A 20,830-nucleotide genomic window follows, 5' to 3' on the forward strand; every position below is an offset into this window, starting at 1 on the left:
GCCTTCCGAGTAGCTGGGACTACAGGCGCCCACCACCACGCCCAGCTAATTTTTTGTATTTTTAGTAAAGATGAGATTTCACCGAGTTAGCCAGGATGGTCTCGATCTGACCTTGTGATCCACCCGCCTTGGCCTCCCAAAGTGCTGGGATTATAGGCGTGAGCCACTGCGCCCGGCCCAGCCATGCTTTCTCAATGCACTGTGGTCACTCAGGCCTTCCTGAAATTCCTCGAGTGGGTCAGGTTTATTCCAGCCTCTGGGCTTTTGCATATATTAGTCACTCCATCATGAACACGCTTACCCTGTGATAAGTACCTTCTCGTCTCTCAGGGCCCTCCTTAAATATCACCTCCTAAGAGAAGTCTTCCCTGATGACTCTATGGAAAATTATGCTTCTCTCCCATTGGTAGAGTGACTTCAAAATTCCCTTTACTCTCTGCAAGGACATTACTTATTTATCTGTTGAATGAACTGCTGTCTGCTTTCTCCACTAGGATGTAAACTTTTTTTTTTTTTTTAATACTTTAAGTTCTGGGGTACATGTACAGAACATGCAGGTTTGTTACATAGGTATACATGTGCCGTGGTGGTTTGCTGCACCCATCAACTCGTCCTCTACATTAGGTATTTCTCCTAATGTTATACTTCCCCTATAGCCCCACAACTCCTGACATGCTCTGGTGTGTGATGTTCCCCCACCTGTGTCCATGTGTTCTCATTGTTCAGCTCCCACTTATGAGTGAGAACATGCGGTGTTTGGTTTTCTGCTCTGGACATAAACTTTTTGAGGCAGTAAAGACTTGTCTTGTTTCTCACTCTGTGCCCCAAACTTGGAATTGTTGCCGAAACACCAGGGGTCCAGACTAGGTCCTGCTGCTCACCACACGGAAAGTCAATCACTGAGACAACCATTACTGCCAACAAAGAAGGCTTTAATCTCCTTGGCTGCGACGAGGAGATTATAGTCTTAGGTTTTACATTTAAGTCTTTATCTTGTGTTGATTTTCATGCATGGTGTAATCCATCTCCCTGCCCAATTAAAATTAGAGGTTTATATAGCAGGGAAGAAATGTGACTATGTGTAATAAAACAGAAAATCAGGAGGGGTCAGGAAGCAATCATGAGGAAGGAGGGGTCTGACATCGCATCATCTGGATGTGATGATCTGCTGACTTTTCTGTTCTTTGATACTTTCTGAGAGGCCTGGGGGTCCTTTAATGAGGAAGGAACTCAGATAAAACAAGTGTAAGTTTCCCACAGAATGGGAGAAAATATTTGTAAACTATATACCTGACAAAGGTCTAATATCCAGCATCTACAGAGAACTTAAGTAAAGTTACAAGAGAAAAACAAACAACACCATTAAAAAGTGGGCAAAGGCCAAGCACGGTGGCTCCCAACTGTAATCCCAGCACTTTGGGAGGCTGAGGCGGGGGTGGATCATTTGAAGTCAGGAGTTCGAGACCAGCCTGACCAACATGGTGAAACCCTGTCTCTACTAAAAATACAAAAATTAGCTGGGCATGGTGGTGTATGCCTGTAATCCCAGCTACTCAGGAGACTGAGGCAGGAGAATCACAATCACTTGAACCCAGGAGGCGGAGGTTGCAGTAAGCTAAGATTGCCATTGCACTCCAGCCTGGGCAACAGAGTAAGACATTGTATCAAAAAAAAAAAAAAAAAAAAAAAAAAAAAGAAGTGGGCAAAGGACATGAACAGATACTTTTTAAAAGAAGAGATACATGTAGCCAACAAGCATATGAAAAAAAATGCTCACTGTCACTGATCATTAGATAAATGCAAATCGAAACCACAATGAGATATCATCTCACAACAGTCAGAACAGCTATGATTAAAAAGTCAAAAAATAACAGATGCTGGCAAGGTTGCCGAGAAAATCGAACATTTATACACTGTTGGTGGGAGTGTAAATTAGTTCAGCTATTGTGGAAAGCAGTGTGGCAATTCCTCAAAGAGCTAAAAGTAGAACTACCATTTGACCCAGCAATCTCACTGTTGGGTATATACCCAGAGGAATATAAATCATTCTGCCATAAAGACATATGCACGTGAGTGTTCACTGCAGCATTATTCACAATAGCAAAGACATGGAATCAACCTAAACGCCCATCAGTGACAGACTGGATAAAGCAAATGTGATACATATACACCATGGAATACTATGCAGCCACAAAAAAGAATGAGATCATTTCTTTTGCGGGAACATGGATGGGGTTGGAGGCCATTATCCTTAGCAAACTAACTCAGGAACAGAAAACTAAATATTGCATGTTCTCACTTAGAAGTGTGAGCTAAATGAGGAGAACTCATGAACACAAAGAAGGGAATAACAAACACTGGGGTCTAATTTACGGTAAATGTCAGGAGGAGGGAGAGGAGCAGAATAAACAATTATTGGGTGCTAGGCTTCATACCTGGGAGATGAAATCATTTGTACAACAAACCACCATGATGTGAGTTTAGTTATATAACAAACCTTCACATCTAGCCCTGAAACTAAAATAAGAGGTAAACAATAACCAATGTCAGTTTCAAGTATTTATATATATATATAAATACTGTCTATGAGACTATTGGTGTTGGTTTCAGAATCAGCTGTCATATAAAAGGTGCTCAAGACATATTTGCTGACTGGATGAATGAGTGAGTGAGGGTCTGAAATAAATATTACATAAATGAAATGGTAAATGAATGAGTCATTATGCAGAGATTCCGACGGAAAGAAGAGCAAGTCCAGAAGAAAAGATTAAAAAAAATTTTTTTTGTTCTACTTCCTTCTGGGATAACCAACCTGGTTCTTTCTCCACAGGGCTGCCTTTTGATGCAGTGGTCTCTGCCCAAACCACAGACCAAGGAACACCTGGGACCACCACACAGTTGACACGTGACCATTCTTCCCCAGCATCACTCATCAGCTCTGTGGGTAGGTAATAATAAAATAACAATAAAAATTAATAATAATAATAACGATAAATAATAATAAAAACCAGTAACAGGCCGGGTGGTAGCTCACACCTGTAATTCCAGCACTTTGGGAGGCCGAGGCGGGCAGATCATGAGGTCAAGAGATTGAGACCATTCTGGCCAACGTGGTGAAACTCCGTCTCTACTAAAAATACAAAAATTAGCCAGGCGTGGTGGCGGGCACCTGTAGTCCCAGCTACTTGGGAGGCTGAGGCAGGAGAATTGCTTGAACCTGGGAGGCAGAGGTTTCAGTGAACCGAGATCACACCACTGCTCTCCAGCCTGGGTGACAGAGCAAGGCTCTGTCTCAAAACAAACATACAAACAAAAATAAAAAAAAAAAAAGAAAAGAAAATAACAACAATAACAGTAAAACAGTAACAGGAGTTTATTAAGTCCTTATTCCCTCCCACTACATGGTGGATCACATCATTGCATCATCACAACAGCCCTGTGCTGTTATCCCCATTGGGCATGTGAGGAGACAAGGCTCCGAGAGGTTAAGTGACTTGACCCAGATCACACAGCGAGTAATTAGGACTTGAGTCCCACTGAGTCCACTTCTTCCATTTTCCTTCCACTGTGCATTTTGTTTCCTGCTCTGGGAAGATTGCAACTGGTTTGATTTTAGGAAGGAAAGAAAATTAGTCTTCAAGAGATGCTTTGGGCTAGGCACAGTGGCTCACACCTGTAATCCCAGCACTTTGGTAGGCCAAGGCGGGTGGATCACTTGAGGTCTGGAGTTCAAAAACAGCCTGGCCAACATGGGGGAAACCCCGTCTCTACCAAAAATACAAAAACTAGCCAGGTGTAGTGCTGCGAGCCTGTAATCCCAACTACTTGGGAGACTTAGGCAGGAGAATCATTTGAACCCGGGAGGTGGGAGGTTGCAGTGAGCCAAGATCGCACTACTGCACTACAGCTTGGTTGACAGAGTGAGAATCCATCCCCTGCCCCCCACAAAAAAAGAGAGAGGTGATTTGACTCTGAGGACTGTGTAGGTAGCCTCTGTGTCTTCTGCCTCACTCACAAATATTGGCAGGCTGGCATGGTGGTGCATGCCTGTAGTCCCAGCTACTCAGGAGGCTGAAGCAGGAGGACTGATTGAGCCCAGAAGTTGGAGGGTGCAGTGAACTATGATTGCACCGTTGCACTACAGCCTGGTTGACAGAGAAAGACCCTGTCCCAGAAACAAAAAACAAAAAACGGGCCAAGCACAGTGGCTCACGGCTATACTCCCAGCACTTTGGAAAGCTGAGGCAGAAGGAGCACTTGAGCCCAGGAATTTGAGATTAGTCTGGGTACCATGGTGAAACCCCGTCTCCATAAAAAATATATATGTATTAGTTGGGCATGGTGGCATGCACCTATAGTTCCAGCTACTCGGGAGGCTGAGGCGGGCAGATTGCTTGAGCCTAGAAGTTGGAGGCTGCAGTGAGCCACGACTGTACCACCGCACTACAGCCTGGGCAACAGAGCAAGACTCTGCCCCAAAAGGAAAAAAAAAAAAAATGAACAAACACTGGCTTCCTCAGGAGCAGGCGGGAGAGACAGCCCGGTCCTCATCCTCCCTTCGACCCTCTCATCTACCCACTCACCTTCTCTCTCCATATCCACAGTGTCCTAGAGGCAGATGGCATTGATGGGGCCGCTGTGAGTGTGGCCACCAACCCTGTCATGTAAACAGGGAGGTTTCCCATTGCTGGGAGATGATTCCCCAGGTGTCTCCTTGGAGGAAACCAGCCCAGGCAGGGAGAGGGGGTTCAAGGCAGGAGCCCTGTCGAGGTTCTTCCTGCTGCCTCCTGCTCCTTGCCTCTGGGTGAAAGGTCCTCCCTTTCCTAGGAGTCTAGTTCTGTTCCCTGTATTTTTTGAGACAGAATCTTGCTCTGTCGCCCAGGCTGGAGTGCAGTGGTGTGATCTCGACTCACTTGCAACTTCCACCTCGCGGGCTCAAGGGATTCTCCTGCCTCAGCCTCTCGAGTAGCTGGGATTACAGGCGTGCACAGCCACACCAGGTTAAGTTTTGTATTTTTAGTAGCAACAGGGTTTCACCATGTTAGCCAGGGTGGTCTCGAACTCCTGACCTCAAGTGATCCGCCTGCCTTGGCTTCCCAAAGTGCTGGGATTACAGGCGTGAGCCACCTCACTCGACCGGCCAGGATCGTGAGATTTTAATCAAGAGCAACTTCCACTGATTTCTGAGCGTGCATCTGTGAGCCCCTGCTCTGATCTGAACAGAAGTGCCATGTGTTCTCTGACCTCTACTTCTCAATTCAAAGGCCTTAGTATCTGCCAGTTCCACACACCGAGGGTTAACTCCATCTCATGGGGGTGTAGGTAAGGGTTCTATCTGCATCTTTCTTGCTTTTTTTCTTTCTTTCCTTTCCTCCTTTCCTCTCTCCTTCCCTTCCTCCCTTTTTCTTTCCCTCCCTCCCTTCCTTCCTTCCTTCCTTCCTTCCTTCCTTCCTTCCTTCCTTCCTTCCTTCCTTCCTTCCTTCCTTCCTTCCTTCCTTTCTCTCTCTCTTTTCCTTCCTTCCTTCCTCCCTCCCTCCCTTCCTTCCTCTCTTTCTCTCCCCTTTCCTTCCTTCCCTCCCTCCCTCCTCCTCTCTTTCTTTGTTTCTTTGTTTCTTCCTTTCTTCCTTCCTTCCTCCCTTCCTTTCTTTCTCTCACTCTTTCTTCCTTCCTTCCCTCCCTCCCTCTTTCTTTCTCTTTCTTCTTTCTTCCTTCCTTCCTTCCTTTCCCTCCCCTCCCCTCCCCTCCCCCTTCCCTCCCTCCCTCCCTCCCTCCCTCCCTCCCTCCCTCCCTCCCTCCCTCCCTCCCTCCCTCCCTTCCTTCCTTCCTTCCTTCCTTCCTTCCTTCCTTCCTTCCTTCCTTCCTTCCTTCCTTCCTTCCTTCGTTCCTAGACAGAGCTCTTATTGCCCAGGCTGGAGTGCAGTGGTGTCATCTCGACTTGCCGCAACCTCTGCCTCCCAGGGTCAAGCGATTCTCCTGCCTCAGCCTCCCAAGTAGCTGGGATTACAGACACACGCCACCACACTCAATATTTATTTTTATTAAAAAAATAATTTTTACTTAGTTTTAAAAAATTGAAAATAATTTTGCATTTTTAGTAGAGACGGAGTTTCTCCATGTTAGTCAGGAGGCTGGTCTCAAACTCCCAACCTCAGGTGATCCTCTTGCCTTGGCCTCCCAAAGTGCTGGCATTACAGGCGTGAGCCACCGTGCCCAGCCTGGTTCCTGGTTTCTAAGACATCACACACACACACACACACACACACTCTCTCTCTCTCTCAGAGACAGGATCATTAAGACATGATACACTGAGATATTCTATCCTGCAGACAGTAAGAATCTGTTAAAAAGTTTGAAGGGAAGAATTGAGATCGTCAGTGTTTATTTGAGGAAATTGTCTGTGGTTGCGCCATCCTTTCCTTTCTCTCCCTGAGATTTGGTCTTCTTAATCAGAAGGGTTGCACAATTCCCCCAACTCCCATACATATGGCAGCTCTTCTAGACACAGGTTTTTCTCAGGAGAAATGCAGGGACCCCAGCCATATCTCCCACCCTGAGAAATTCTGGAGGTTCAGGGAGCTCAGAAGCTCTGCAGAGGCCACCCTCTTTGAGGGGATTGTTCTTAGACTTCCATCCAGAGGCAAGTGTTGACCTGTCCATGCTGAAACCCACAGGCCTTCCTGGGTCATCTTCTCTCACCCACTCCTTCATGACAGGGAGCAGGAGCAGTAAAGCCACACCGGAAATGGATTCAGGACTGACAGGAGCCACCTTGTCACATAAGACATCTACAGGTGCAATCATAGTGACGGAACATACTCTGCCCTTTACTTCCCCAGCTAAGACCTTGGCCAGTCCTGCGTCTTCGGTTGTGGGAAGAACCACCCGGTCTCTGGGGGCGATGTCCTCTGCTCTCCCTGAGTCAACCTCTAGAGGAATTACACACTCCGAGCAAAGAACCAGCTCATCGCTGAGTCCCCAGGTCAATGGAACTCCCTCTAGGAACTCTCCGGCTACAAGCGTGGTTTCACGATTGAGTTCCCCAAGGACCAGGACCAGTTCCACAGAAGAAAATTTTACCAAAGAATCATCTACCTACACACTCGCTGTAGAGACCACAAGTGGCCCAGTCACTGAGAAGTACACAGTCCCCACTGAGACCTCAACAACCGAAGGTGACAGCACAGGGACCCCCTGGGGCACAAGATATATCCCTGCAAAAATCACATCTCCAATGAAAACATTTGCAGATTCAACTGCATCCAAGGAAAATGTCCCAGTGTCTACGACTCCAGCTGAGTCCACAGTTACTGACTCACATACTCCAGGAAGGACAACCCCATCCTTTGGGACAGTTTATTCTTCCTTCCTTGACTTATCGTCTAGAGAGACCCCAAATTCCAGAGGTGGAACAAGCCTGGAACTGACTCCATCAACCACTGGATATCCCTTCTCTTCTCCTGAACCTGGCTCCACAGGACACAGCAGAATAAGTACCAGTGCGTCTTTGTCATCATCTGCTTCAGTTCTCGATAATAAAATATCAGAGACCGGCATATTCTCAGGCCAGAGTATCACTTCCCCTCTGTCTCCTGGGGTGCCCGAGGCCAGAGTCAGCACAATGCCCAACTCAGCTATCCCTTTTTCCATGACACTAAGCAATGCAGACACAAGTGCTGAAAAGGTCAGAAGTACAATTTCCTCTCTGGGGACTCCATCTACATCCACAGAGCAGACAACAGAGACTATCCTTACCTTCCGTGCCTTCGCTGAGACCACGGATACACCTGGCACCCACACAGCCAAGACTTTGGCTTCAGAATGGTCAGGGAGTCCAGGTACCCTCAGTGGCACCAGCACTTCAGCGTTGACAACCACATCTCCATCTACCACTTCAGTCTCAGAGGAGACCAACACCCATCACTCCATGAGTAGAAAGGAAACAGAAGGAACTTTGAATACATCCATGACTCCACTTGAGACCTCTGCTCCTGGAGAAGAGACCGAAATGACTGCCACCTTGGTCCCCACCCCAGGTTTTACTACTCTTTACAGCAAGATTAGTAGTCCATCTCAGGTCTCTTCATCACACCCAACAAGAGAGCTCAGAACCGCAGGCAGCACCTCTGGGAGGCAGAGTTCCAGTATAGCTGCCCACAGGAGCTCTGACATCCTGAAGGCAACCACTTCCAGCACCTCAACAGCATCATCATGGACCAGTGAAAGCACAGCTCAGCAATTTAGTGAACCCCAGCACACACAGTGGGTGGAGACAAGTCCTAGCATGAAAACAGAGAGACCCCCAGCATCAACCAGTGTGGCAGCCCGTGCCACCACTTCTGTTCCCTCAGTGGTGTCTGGCTTCACCACCCTGAAGACCAGCTCCACTAAAGGGATTTGGCTTAAAGAAACATCTGCAGACACACTCATCGGAGAATCCACAACTGGCCCAACCACCTATCAGTTTGCTGTTCCCACTGGGATTTCAATGACAGGAGGCAGAATCACAAGGGGAAGGCAGGGCACAACCCACCCACTCAACAGAGCCACAGCATTATCTGAGACATCCACAGATTTGACTCTGGCCACGAACAGTGTCCCAATCTCCATGACTCCAGCAGTTAGCAAGATGGCTGCTGGCTCAAGTCCTCCAGGAGGGACAAATCCATCATATACAATGGTTTCTTCTGTCATCCCTGGGACATCATCTCTAGAGTCCCCAGCTTCTAGGGAAGGAACCAACCTGGGACTAATTCCATTAAACACTAGACATCCCTCCTCTTCCCCTGAACCAGACTCTGCAGGACATACCAAGATAAGCACCAGCGTTCCTCTGTTGTCATCTGCTTCAGTTCTTGAGAATGAAGTGTCAGCGACCAGCACATTCTCACACCACAGAGTCACCTCATCTATGACCACAGGGACTCCTGAAATCTCAACAAAGACAAAGCCCAGCTCAGCCATTCTTTTCTCGATGACCCTAAGTAATGCAGCAACAAGCCCTGAAAGAGTCAGAAATGCAACTTCCCCTCTGACTTATCCATCTGCATCAGGGAAAGGGACAGCAGGGAGTGTCCTCACCCTCAGCACCTCTGCTGAGACTACAGACTCACCTAGCATCCACCCAACTGGGACACTGGCTTCAGAATGGTCAGAGAGTCCTAGCACTCTCAGCCTCCCAAGTGTCTCTGGAGTGAAAACCACATTGTCTTCATCTACTCCTTCCACTCATCTATTTACCGGTGGAGAAGAAACAGAGGAAACTTTGAATCCATCTGTGTCTCAACCTGAGACTTCTGTTTCCAGAGTAAGGATCACCTTGGCCAGCACCTCTGTCCCCACCCAAGTATTCCCCACCATGGATACCTGGACTACACGTTCAGCTCAGTTCTCTTCATCCCACCTAGTGAGTGAGCTCAGAGCCACGAGCGGTACCTCAGCTACAAACTCAACCAGTTCAGCTCTTCCTAAAATATCTCACCTCTCTGGGACAGCAGCAATGTCACAGACCAATACAGGCACGTTTAATGACTCTGCTGCACCCCAAAGCACAACTTGGCCAGAGACTAGTCCCAGATTCAAGATAGGGTTACCTTCAGCAACAACCACTGTTTCAACTTCTGCCACTTCTCTCTCTGCTACTGTAGTGGTCTCTAAATTCACTTCTCCAGCAACTGGTTCCACAGAAGCAACTTCTATCAGGGAACCATCAACAGCCATCCTCACAACAGAGACCACGAATGGCCCAGGCACTATGGCTATGGCTTCTACCAACATCCCAATTGGAAAGGGCTATATTACTGAAGGGACATTGGACACAACCCATCTGTCCATTGGAACCTCAACTTCCTCTGAGACATCTACAGATTTTACCATGGCCAAAGAAAGTGTCTCAATGTCAGTATCTCCATCTCAGTCCATGGATGCTGTTGGCTCAAGCACTCCAGGAAGGACAAGCCAATTGGTTGGCACATTTTCTGATGATGTCTATCATTTAACATCTGGAGAAATTCCATTGCCTAGAGGTGAAGCCAGTTTAGCTTTGACTCCACAAATGACTGCAACTCACCCTCCATCTCCTGAGCCTGGCTCTGCTAGAAGCACCTGGCTTGGCATCTTGTCCTCATCTTCTTCTCCTACTCCCAAAGTCACAATGAGCTCCACATTTTCAACCCAGAGAGTCACCACAAGCATGATAATGGACACAGTTGAAACTAGTGAATGGAACACACCCAACTTACCTTCCATGACTTCCTCGACACCAAGTAATATTCCAACAAGTGGTGCCGTAGAAAAAAGCACCCTGGTTCCCTTGGACACTCCATCTCCAGCCACATCAGTGGAGGCATCAGAAGGGGGACTCCCGAACCTGAGCACCTACCCTGAATCAGCAAACACACCCAGCATCCGCCTCGGAACACACGCTAGTTCAGAAAGTCCAAGCACCATCAACCTCACCATGACTTCAGTAGTAAAAACTGACTCTTACACACCTCTCGCCTTCCCCTCAATAGAAACCCACATTCATGTATCAACAGCCAGGATGGAGACAAATGAAATTGCTTACTCTTCTGGGTCTTCACCTGAGATGACAGCTCCTGGAGAGACTAACACTGGTAGTACATGGGCCCCCACCACCTACATCACCACTACAGATCCTAAGGATACCAGTTCAGCTCAGGTCTCTACACCCCACTCAGTGAGGACACTCAGAACCACAGAAAACCATCCAAAGACAGAGTCCACCACCCCAGCTGCTTACTCTGGAAGTCCTAAAATCTCAAGTTCACCCGATCTCACCAGTCTGATCACAAAAGCATGGACCATCACAGACACAACTGAACACTCCACTCAATTACATTACACAAATTTGGCAGAAAAACCATCTGGATTTGAGACACAGTCAACTCCAGGACCTGTCTCTGTAGTAATCCCTACCTCCCCTACCACTGGAAGCAGCACATTGGAACTGACTTCTGATGTCCCAGGGGAACCCATGGTCCTCACTAACAGTGAGCAGACCACAATCACTCTCCCCATGGCAACATGGCTGAGTACCAGTTTGACAGAGGAAATGCCTTCAACAGACCTTGATATTTCAAGTCCAAGTTCACTCATGAGTACATCTGCTATTTTTCCACCTCTGTCCACACCTTCTCATGAACTTTCAAAGTCAGAGGCAGATACCAGTGCCATTGGAAATACAGATTCAACCACATGGGATCAGCACCTAGGAATCAAGAGTTTGGGCGCAACTGGGGACTTAACAACTGTTCCTATCACCCCACTGTCAACCACGTGGACCAGTGTGATTGAACACTCAACACAAGCACAGGACACCCATTCTGCAATGATAAGTCCTACTCATGTGACACAATCACTCAAAGATCAAACATCTTTACCAGTCTCAGCATCCCCTCCCCATCTTACTGAAGTCTACCCTGAGCTCGGGACACAAGGGAGAAGCTCCTCTGAGGCAACCACTTTTTGGAAACCATCTACAGACACACTCTCCAGAGAGATTGAGACTGGCCCAACAAATGTTCAATCCACACCACCCATGGACAGCACAACAACAGGGAGCAGTAGTAGTGGAGTCACCCTGGGCACAGCCCACCTTCCCATAGGAACATCATCCCCAGCTGAGACATCCACAAACATAGCACTGGAAAGAGGAAGTTCTACAGCCACGGTCTCCATGGCTGGGACTGTGGGACTCCTAGTTACTAGTGCTCCAGGAAGAAGCATCAACCAGTCATTAGGAAGAGTTTCCTCTGTCCTTTCTGAGTCAACTACTGAAGGAGTCACAGATTCTAGTAAAGGAAGCAGTCCAAGGCTGAACACACAGGGAAATACAGCTCCCTCCTCCTTTCTCGAACCCAGCTCTGCTGAAGGAAGCCAGATGAGCATGAGCATCCCTCTACCCTCATCTCCTCCAACTCCTGATGTGAAATTCAAAGGGGGCAGTACATTTTGGACCAAGGAGGTCACCACAGTTATGACCTCAGACATCTCCAAGTCTTCATCAAGGACAGAGTCCAGCTCAGCTACCCTTATGTCCACAGCTTTGGGAAGCACTGAAAATACAAAAAAACTCAGAACTGCCTCTATGGATCTTCCATCTCCAGCTCCATCAATGGAGGTGACACCATGGAGTTCTCTCACTCTCAGTAACATCCCCAAGACCACAGATTCACCTGACCTCAGCCATGGGGTGCACACCAGCTCTACAGGGACTTTGGCCACTGACAGGCCATTGAATACTGGTGTCACTAGAGCCTTCAGATTGGAAAACAGCTCCAGTACCTCTTCTGAGTCCCTGTCTGTGGGAACCAGCACTCGCACATCCATGATTTACACAGAGAAGAGTGAAGTGCCTTCTTCAATACGTCCCCAACCTGAGACCTCAGCTCCTGAAGCAGAGACCACTTTGACTTCCACTCCTGGAAACAAGGCCACAAGCTTAACATTGCCTTTTTCATCCATTCCAGTGGAGGAAGTCATTTTTACAGGCATAACCTCAGGACTAGACATCAGCTCAGCACCCATGACACATTCTCCCATCACCCCACCAACAATTGCATGGACCAGTACAGGCACAATTGAACAGTTCACTCAACCACTACATGCAGTTTCTTCAGAAAACGTTTCTGGGCAGACACAGTCAACTCCATATGTCAATGCTGTGGCAGTGTCTGCTTCCCCTACCCATGAGAACTCAGTCTCTTCTGGAAGCAGCACGTCCATTCCATATTCCTTAGCCTCACTTGAATCCTTGGATTCCACAATCAGTACTAGTTTATCTGAGGCATTGTCCTCAGCTCATTCTGGGGTTTCAAACCCAAGTTCAACTACGACTGAATTTCCACTCTTTTCAGCTGCATCCACATCTGCTGCTAAGCAAACAAATCCAGAAACAGAGACCTATGGCCCCAAGAATACAGCCCCGAGTACTTTGAACACTGATGCATCCTCAGGCACAGGTCTTTCTGAGACTCCTGTGGGGGCAACTATCAGCTCTGAAGTCCTTCTTCCAATGACCGTAACTTCCAGATCAGATGTTTCTGGCCTTACGTCTGAGAGTACTGCTAACCTGAGTTTAGGCACAGCCTCTTCAGGAGGGACCAAATTAACTAGGACAATATCCCTGCCCACTTCAGAGTCTTTGGTTTCCTTTAGAATGAACAAGGATCCACGGACAGTGTCAATCCCTTTGGGGTCCCATCCAACTATTAATACAGAAACAAGCTTCCCAGTAAACAGTGCAGGTTCACCTGGCTTGTCCACAGTAGCATCAGATGTAATTGACACACCTTCAGATGGGGCTGAAAGTATTCCCACTGTCTCCTTTCCCCTCTCCCCTGATACTGAAGTGACAACTATCTCACATTTCCCAGAAAAGACAACTCATTCATTTAGAACCATTTCATCTCTCACTCCTGAGTTGACTTCAAGAGTGACACCTACTCCTGGGGATTGGACCGGTTCAGCTATGTCCACAAAGCCCGCAGAAGCCAGTTCTTCCATTACACTGGGAGAGAGAATGACAATCACCTCTGCTACTCCAACCACTTCCCCCATAGTTCTCACTGTTAGTTTCGCAGAGACCAGCACAGTTTCACTGGATAATGAAACTACAGTAAAAATCTCAGATATCCTTGAGGCACGGACAACAAATGAACTCCCCTCAGATAGCAGTTCTTCTTCTGATCTGATCAACACCTCCATAGCTTCTTCAACTATGGATGTCACTAAAACAGCCTCTATCAGTCCCACTAGCATCTCAGGAAGGACAGCAAGTTCCTCTCCATCTCTCTTCTCTTCAGATAGATCCGAGGTTCCCACATCTACAATAGAGACAAATACAGCCACCTCTCCATCTGTTTCCAGTAACACCTATTCTCTTGATAGAGGCTCCAATGTGGGTGGCACGCCATCCACTTTACCACCCTTTACAATCACCCACCCTGTCAAGACAAGCTCGGCCCTGTTAACCTCGTCTAGACCAGTAGGAACTTTCAGCACCATGGTCAGCACTGACACTGCCGCCGGAGAAAATCCTACCTCTAGCAATTCTGTGGTGACTTCTGTTCCAGCACCAGGTATATGGACCAGTGTAGACAGCACTACTGACTTACCTGCCATGGGCTCTCTCAAGACAAGTCCTGCAGGAGAGACACACTCACTTCCAGCATCAACTATTGAACCAGCCACTGCCTTCACTCCCCATCTCTCAGCGACAGTGGTCACTGGATCCAGTGCTACATCAGAAGCCAGTCTTCTCACTATGACTGAAAGCAAAACCATTCATTCTTCATCACAGACCCCAACTACAACCACCTCTGGAGCAAGCTGGGAAACTTCAGCTACTCCTGAGAGCCTTTTGGCCGTCACTGAGACTTCAGACACAACACTCACCTCAAAGATTTCAGTGACAGATACCATCTTGTTTTCAACTGTATCCACACCACCTTCTAAACTTCCAAGTACAGGGACTGTCTCTGGAGCCTCCTCCCCTACTTTACTCCCGGACACTCCAGCCATCCCACTCACCACCACTGAGCCAACAAGTTCATTAGCTACATCCTTTGATTCTACCCCACTGGTGACTATAGATTTGGATATACTTGGCACAGTCCCAGAGACTACCCTGACCATGTCAGAGACCTCAAATGGGGATGCACTGGTTCTTAAGACAGTAAGTAACCCAGATAGGAGCATCCCTGGAATCACTATCCAAGGGGTAGCAGAAAGTCCACTCCATCCTTCTTCCACTTCCCCCTCTAAGATTGTTGCTCCACAGAACACAACCTATGAAGGTTCGACCATCATGGCACTTTCTACTTTGCCTGCAGGAACTACCGGTTCCCTTGCATTCGGTCAGAGTTCTGACACCTCAGAGACAACAGCTTTGGTGAACTCATCAGCTGGGCTTGAGAGGGCATCTGTGATGTCACTAACCACAGGAAGCCAGGGTTTGGCCAGCTCTGGAGGAGTCAGAAGTGGGTCCACTCACTCAACTGGAGCCAACACATTTTCTTCTCTCCCTCTGACCATGAACCCAGGTGAGGTTACAGCCATGTCTGAAATCACCATGAACAGACTGACAGCTACTCAATCAACAGCGCCCAAAGGGATACCTGTGAAGCCAACCAGTGCTGAGTCAGGGCTCCTAACACCTGTCGCTGCCTCCTCAAGCCCATCAAAGGCCTTTTCATCACTGACTACAGCTCCCACAACTTGGAGGATCCCACAGTCCACCTTGACCTTTGAGTTTTTTGAGGTCCCAAGTTTGGATACTAAGTCTGCTTCTTTACCAACTTCTGAACAGTCCCTGAACACCATTCCAGACTCAGATGCAAGCACAGCATCTTCCTCACTGTCCAAGTCTCCAGAAAAAAACACAAGGACAGGGATGATGACTTCCACAAAGGCCATAAGTGCAAGCTCAGTTCAATCAACAGGTTTTACTGAAATCCCTGAGGAATCTGCCTCCCCTTCTATGGCAGGACATGAACCCAGAGTTCCCACTCCAGGAACAGGGGACCTTATATATGCCTCAGAGAGCATGTCTTATCCAGACCCAAGCAAGGCATCCTCATCTATGACATCAACCCCTCTTGCATCAAAACTCACAACTCTCTTCAGCACAGGTCAAGCAGCAAGGTCTGGTTCTAGTTCCCCTACCATAAGCCTATCCACTGAGAAGGAAACCAGCTTTCTTTCCCCCACTGCATCCACCTCCAGAAAGACTTCACTCTTTCTTGGGCCCTCTGTGGCAAGACAGCCCAACACATTGGTGGATCTTCAGACTTCAGCTCTGACACTTTCTCCAACATCCACTCTAAATATGTCCCAGGAGGAGCCTCCTGAGATAACCTCAAGCCAGACCACTACAGAAGAGAGAACAACAGCTGAAACACAGACATTAACCTTCACACCATCTGAGACCCTGACATCCTTGTTACCTGTCTCTTCTCCCACAGAACCCACAGCCGGAAGAAAGGGTTCTCCAGAAACATGGGCAAGCTCTATTTCAGTTCCCGCCAAGACCTCCTTGGTTGAAAGTAAGAATGCCCTGCTCTTTCCCCAAGTGTGCTGGGGATGAATCTGGAAATAAACTACATCTTTTTAAATTTTTTTAACTTTTATATTTGAAAATATAAATATTTTAGGTTCAGGGAACGTGTGCAGGTTTGTTATATAGGTAAATTGCATGTCGTGGGGGCTTGGGGTACAGATTACATCATCAGTCAGGTAATAAGCCTAGTACCTGATTGGTAGATTTTTTTTTTTTTTAATCCTCTCCTTCCTCCCAGTCTCCATCCTCAAGTACACATGTCTCCATGTGTACTCAAGGTTTAGTTCCCACTTATAAGTGAGAACATGCGGTATTTGTAAACTACATCTTTATTTTTGCTAACCTTGAACTGAAATTTAGCATTTGTTTTATTGATGAGTAGAGGTAACAAAACAAACCACATTAATCCTAGCAGTGCCTGTGCCTTTGCCCACAGCAGAAATTCCAGACACTTTCGTATCCTATGACGGTTGTTGCAAGTACTTTTAAATATCATGGATGACTTTATTCATAATTATGGTAATTATTAGGCTTTTCAATGTATCTTACTTAACGAGTTAGTAAAAGAAGTGCCTGTATTATTATATTACATTTGTTTATTAAGATTTTGATAACATTTCAATATAATCATTTCCTTCATTTTCTAAATTTTAGATTCAGGGGTATATATGCAGGTTTGTTACGTGGATAGACTGCATAATGGTGAGGTTTGGCTTCCAGTGAATCCATCGTCCAAATAGTGAATGCTGTCCCAAGAAGTAGTTTTTCAATCCTCACTTCACTCTCAGCCTCCTCTATTTTGGACTCCCAGTGTCTATTATTTCTTTTTTTTTTTTTTTTTTTTTTTGAGACGGAGTCTCGCTCTGTCGCCCAGGCTGGAGTGCAGTGGTGCAATCTCGGCTCACTGCAAGCTCCGCCTCCCGGGTTCACGCCATTCTCCTACCTCAGCCTCCCGAGTAGCTGGGACTACAGGCGCCCACCACTGCGCCCGGCTAATTTTTTTCTATTTTTTAGTAGAGACGGGGTTTCACCATGGTCTCGATCTCCTGACCTTGTGATCCGCCCGCCTCGGCCTCCCAAAGTGCTGGGATTCAGTGTCTATTATTTCTATCTTTATATCCACATGTGCCCATTATTTAGCTCCCACTTATAAATGATAATGTGCAGCATTTAATTTTCTGTTTTTGAGTTATTTTGCTTAGATTGATGGCCTTCAGCTCCATCCATGTTGCTTTAAAGAACATGATTTCATTCTTTTTCATGGCTGCGTAGTACTCCAAGGTGTATGTGTACCAGATTTTCTTTATCCACAATGATTTCGTTTGTAATCGAATATTTTATATTGTTATTTTATGTTTTATTCTACATTTTTATTATAATTTATAAAGGAATTCATATAGTTCACAAGCCTGTCAAAGGGACCTATAATAAAAAGAGGTTAAGAATCTATGCTCTAAACAGAATGTTACTCCATTTTATTTCATTTATTTTTAAAGAGACAGTCTCACTCTCTCATCCAGGCTGGAGTGCAGTGGAGCGATCATAGCTCACTGGAACCCTGAACTCTTGGGCACAAGCAATTCTCCTACTTCATCCTCCAGAGGAGCTGGGACTACAGGTGCACGTCACCATGCCCAGCTAATTTTAAAAATTATTTTGTGGAGATGATGTCTCACTATCCTACCCAGGCTGGTCTCAAACTCCTGGGCTCAGGCAATCCTCCCACTTTGACCTCCCAAAGTGTTGAGATTACAGGGGCGAGCCACTGTGCCTGGCCACTTGTCACGTTTTAATTTGTGATTACTTATAAAATGAACCCCTTCCCATCTGAGATCTGTCAGTCTTTCTCGTGATGGTGCCTAATGTCTGCTTTCTACCATGTCCAGTTAGACTGGGGTTTGATGGGAGGTCACCTGGGCAGCTGTCCAGCTCACTCACTGGGCTCTGGAGCCTCTGAGTTAAAGCAAAATAGAAAGATCAGTCAATGTAAAGAAAGTACAAAAACTGACCTACTGAAGTAATGGATAGCTCAACCTTCCTATTGCCCTTTTCTTTCAGCAACTGATGGAATGCTAGTGCCCACTACAAAGATGTCAAGTCAGGCAGCACAAGGAAATTCCACATGGCCAGCCCCAGTAGAGAAGACAGGGACCAGTCCAGCAGGTACATATAGATCTTGTTTCCGTTTCTGCTCTGCTAATGTCACCCAAGCCTTTTTTTCTTTTCTTTTCTTTTCTTCTCTCTTTCTCTCTTTCCCTTCCTTCCTTCCTTCCTTCCTTCCTTCCTTTCCTTCCTTCCTTCCTTCCTTCCCTTTCTCTCTCTCTCTCTTTCTTTCTTTCTTTCTTTCTTTTCTTTCTTTCTTTCCTTTCTGTTTCCCTTTCTTTCTCTTTCTTTCTTTCTTTCTTTCTTTCTTTCTTTCTTTCTTTCTTTTTCTCTTTCTTTCTTTCTCTTTCTTTCTTTCTTTCTTTCTTTCTTCCTTTCTTTCTTTCTTTCTTTCTTTCTTTCTTTCTTTCTTTCTTTCTTTCTTTCTCCTTCCTTCCTTCCTTCCTTCCTTCCTTCCTTCCTTCCTTCCTTCCTTCCTTCCTTCCTTCCTTTCTTTCTTTCTTTTTCTTTCTTTCTTTCTCTTTTGAAATTTTAATTTTTTATTTTATTTTTTTTCACTCAAGCCTTAAGGCCAGTTTGGGCCACATAGTGACATCCCATCTCTACAAAAAAAAAATTAATAAAAAACGATAAGTTGGGCATCGTGTAGGCCTGTAGTCCCAGCTACTCAAGAGGCTAAGGTGGGAGGATAGCTTGCTGCTAACTAAAAGTGCTACTTATTGATTCTGGGAAGAAAAAATATACAAGGCTTCAGTTTCATTATTTTATAAGTGAATACTAGCAACTTTTCTTTTCCTTTCTTTCTTTCTCTCTTTTTCTCCTCTCCTCTTCTTTTCTTTCTCTCTCCTCTCCTTCTCTTCTGTCTCCTTTCTTTTCTTGTCTTTTCTTTCTTCTTTTGTCTTTTATTTTTGAGACAGGGTTTCATTCTGTCACCCAGGCTGGAGTACAGTGGTGTGTACTCACTGCAGTACTCACTGTACTCACTGCAGCCTCAAATTCCTGGACTCAAGTTATCTTCTCACCTCAGCCTCCTGAGTAGCTGGGCAGCTGTCCAGCTCACTCACTGGGCTCTAGAACCTCTGCACTATGCCCAGTTTGCTGGGGTTTTTTTGAAAAATTTTTTTTTTTTGTAGAGATGGGGGTCTCACTATGTGACCCAAGCTGGTCTTAAACTCCTGGCTCCAAGAGTTCCTCCCACCTCAGCCTCCTAAAGTGCAGGGATTATAGGTGTGAGCCACTGTGCTCAGCCTAGACAGCAATTTTTTTTTTAAAACAGGGTCTCCCGGTTTGCCCAGGCTGGAGTGCAATGACGTGATCATGGCTCACTGCAGCCTCAGCCTCCCCAGTCTCAAGCAATCCTCCAACTTCAGCCTCCCCTAGCAGTTAGAACTGCAGGTGATCATTACCAATTAGCCTGGTTAATTGTGTGTGTGTTTCTTAATTTTTTTGTAGAGATAGTTCTCACTATATTGCTTGGGCTGGTCTCAAACTCCTGGGCTCAAGTGATTCGCCCACCTCGGCCTCCCTAAACACTGGGATTACAGGCTTGAGCCACCACACCCGGCAAGGACTAGGTTTTAAAATAGGTTCCTAGGCTGGGTGCGGTGGCTTATGCTTGTAATCCCAGCACTTAGGGAGGCCGAGGTGGGCAGATCACGAGGTCAGGAGTTCGAGACCAGCCTGGACAACATAGTGAAACCCCATCTCTACTAAAAATACAAAAAATTAGCTGGGTATAGTGGCACATACCTGTAATCCCAACTATTCGGGAGGCTGAGACAGGAGAATCGCTTGAACCCAGGAGGCAGAGGTTGCACTGAGCCGAGATCATGACATTGCACTCTAGCCTGGATGACAGCGCAAGACTCCATCTGAAAAAAAAAAAAAAAAAAAAAGGTTCCTTTGACTTCTTGACACTCTTCTCTGAGGATATTGGTCATTTTTCCCCGTAGATGTTACTAACTGAACACTTCTGTTGCTTCAACTTACTAATTTACATGATCAATAGCCAATTAATTCAGCAGGAGAGAATGCTACAGAGTCAATTCTCTCTGTACTTTCTTCTGCTCCAGAGTGAAGGATCTTTCTAAATCAGAGACCATCACTGTGTTCACAGGAAGGGCACAGGTGAACTTGAGATGGCAAATGCTGCCTTTGTTACTACAGAAGAAGGGATTATGGATTGAAGTCCTCCGCAGTGCCAAGTTGCTTAGAAAAATGTGCAAAAGGGTCCCTAGGAGTGCTCTTGGGATATCACATTTTTCTCACTCCTGTAGCAGGTAGATGTTATTTTCCTGAAGGACAGGGAAAGGATTCAGAGGAACGGATGAATTTGAAAGAAAATGAAGGTGAAGAGAAAGAATGAGCTCATCTCCCTTATCCTCTTTCTTCTAAAATCCTTAAGTAGCTTTGCAGTGAACTAAGATTTGGGGGAACCTGGAGGAGGCTGAAAGTTGTAAGCTGACACTGGTTTAGCAAGGGCGAGCTCCAAAGACAAAAGTGGAAATAGTTTAGGGGTAGCCCCTTGCATGAGTGACGCCCTGGTTCATCACATCCTCCCTTACACAGAGAGCCCTTTTATATGGGGCATGGGGAAAAACTGAGCTAAAGGTGACAATTTCTCATGAGCAAGCCAGATGGTCAAACCTC

General features: G+C 46.4%; 2 protein-coding genes across 2 annotated transcripts in view; both read left to right on the plus strand.

Moving 5' to 3' along the window:
* LOC119621835 (uncharacterized) overlaps positions 1-3,381 on the plus strand; it is a 61,080-nt gene extending 57,699 nt beyond the window's left edge. Inside the window, exon 3 of the mRNA XM_037992073.2 lies at positions 2,831-3,381. Coding sequence (XP_037848001.2) covers positions 2,831-2,952 — 122 coding nt within the window. The 3' untranslated portion in view covers positions 2,953-3,381. The remainder of the gene's footprint in view (positions 1-2,830) is intronic.
* A 2,759-nt stretch (positions 3,382-6,140) lies between these two features.
* Positions 6,141-20,830, plus strand: part of LOC103233851 (mucin-16) — a 140,880-nt gene continuing 126,190 nt past the window's right edge. Inside the window, 2 exon segments of the mRNA XM_073016992.1 lie at positions 6,141-16,064; positions 18,137-18,241. Coding sequence (XP_072873093.1) covers positions 6,656-16,064; positions 18,137-18,241 — 9,514 coding nt within the window. The 5' untranslated portion in view covers positions 6,141-6,655.

Source organism: Chlorocebus sabaeus, chromosome 6, assembly GCF_047675955.1.
Source record: "Chlorocebus sabaeus isolate Y175 chromosome 6, mChlSab1.0.hap1, whole genome shotgun sequence".
Lineage (NCBI taxonomy): Eukaryota > Metazoa > Chordata > Mammalia > Primates > Cercopithecidae > Chlorocebus > Chlorocebus sabaeus.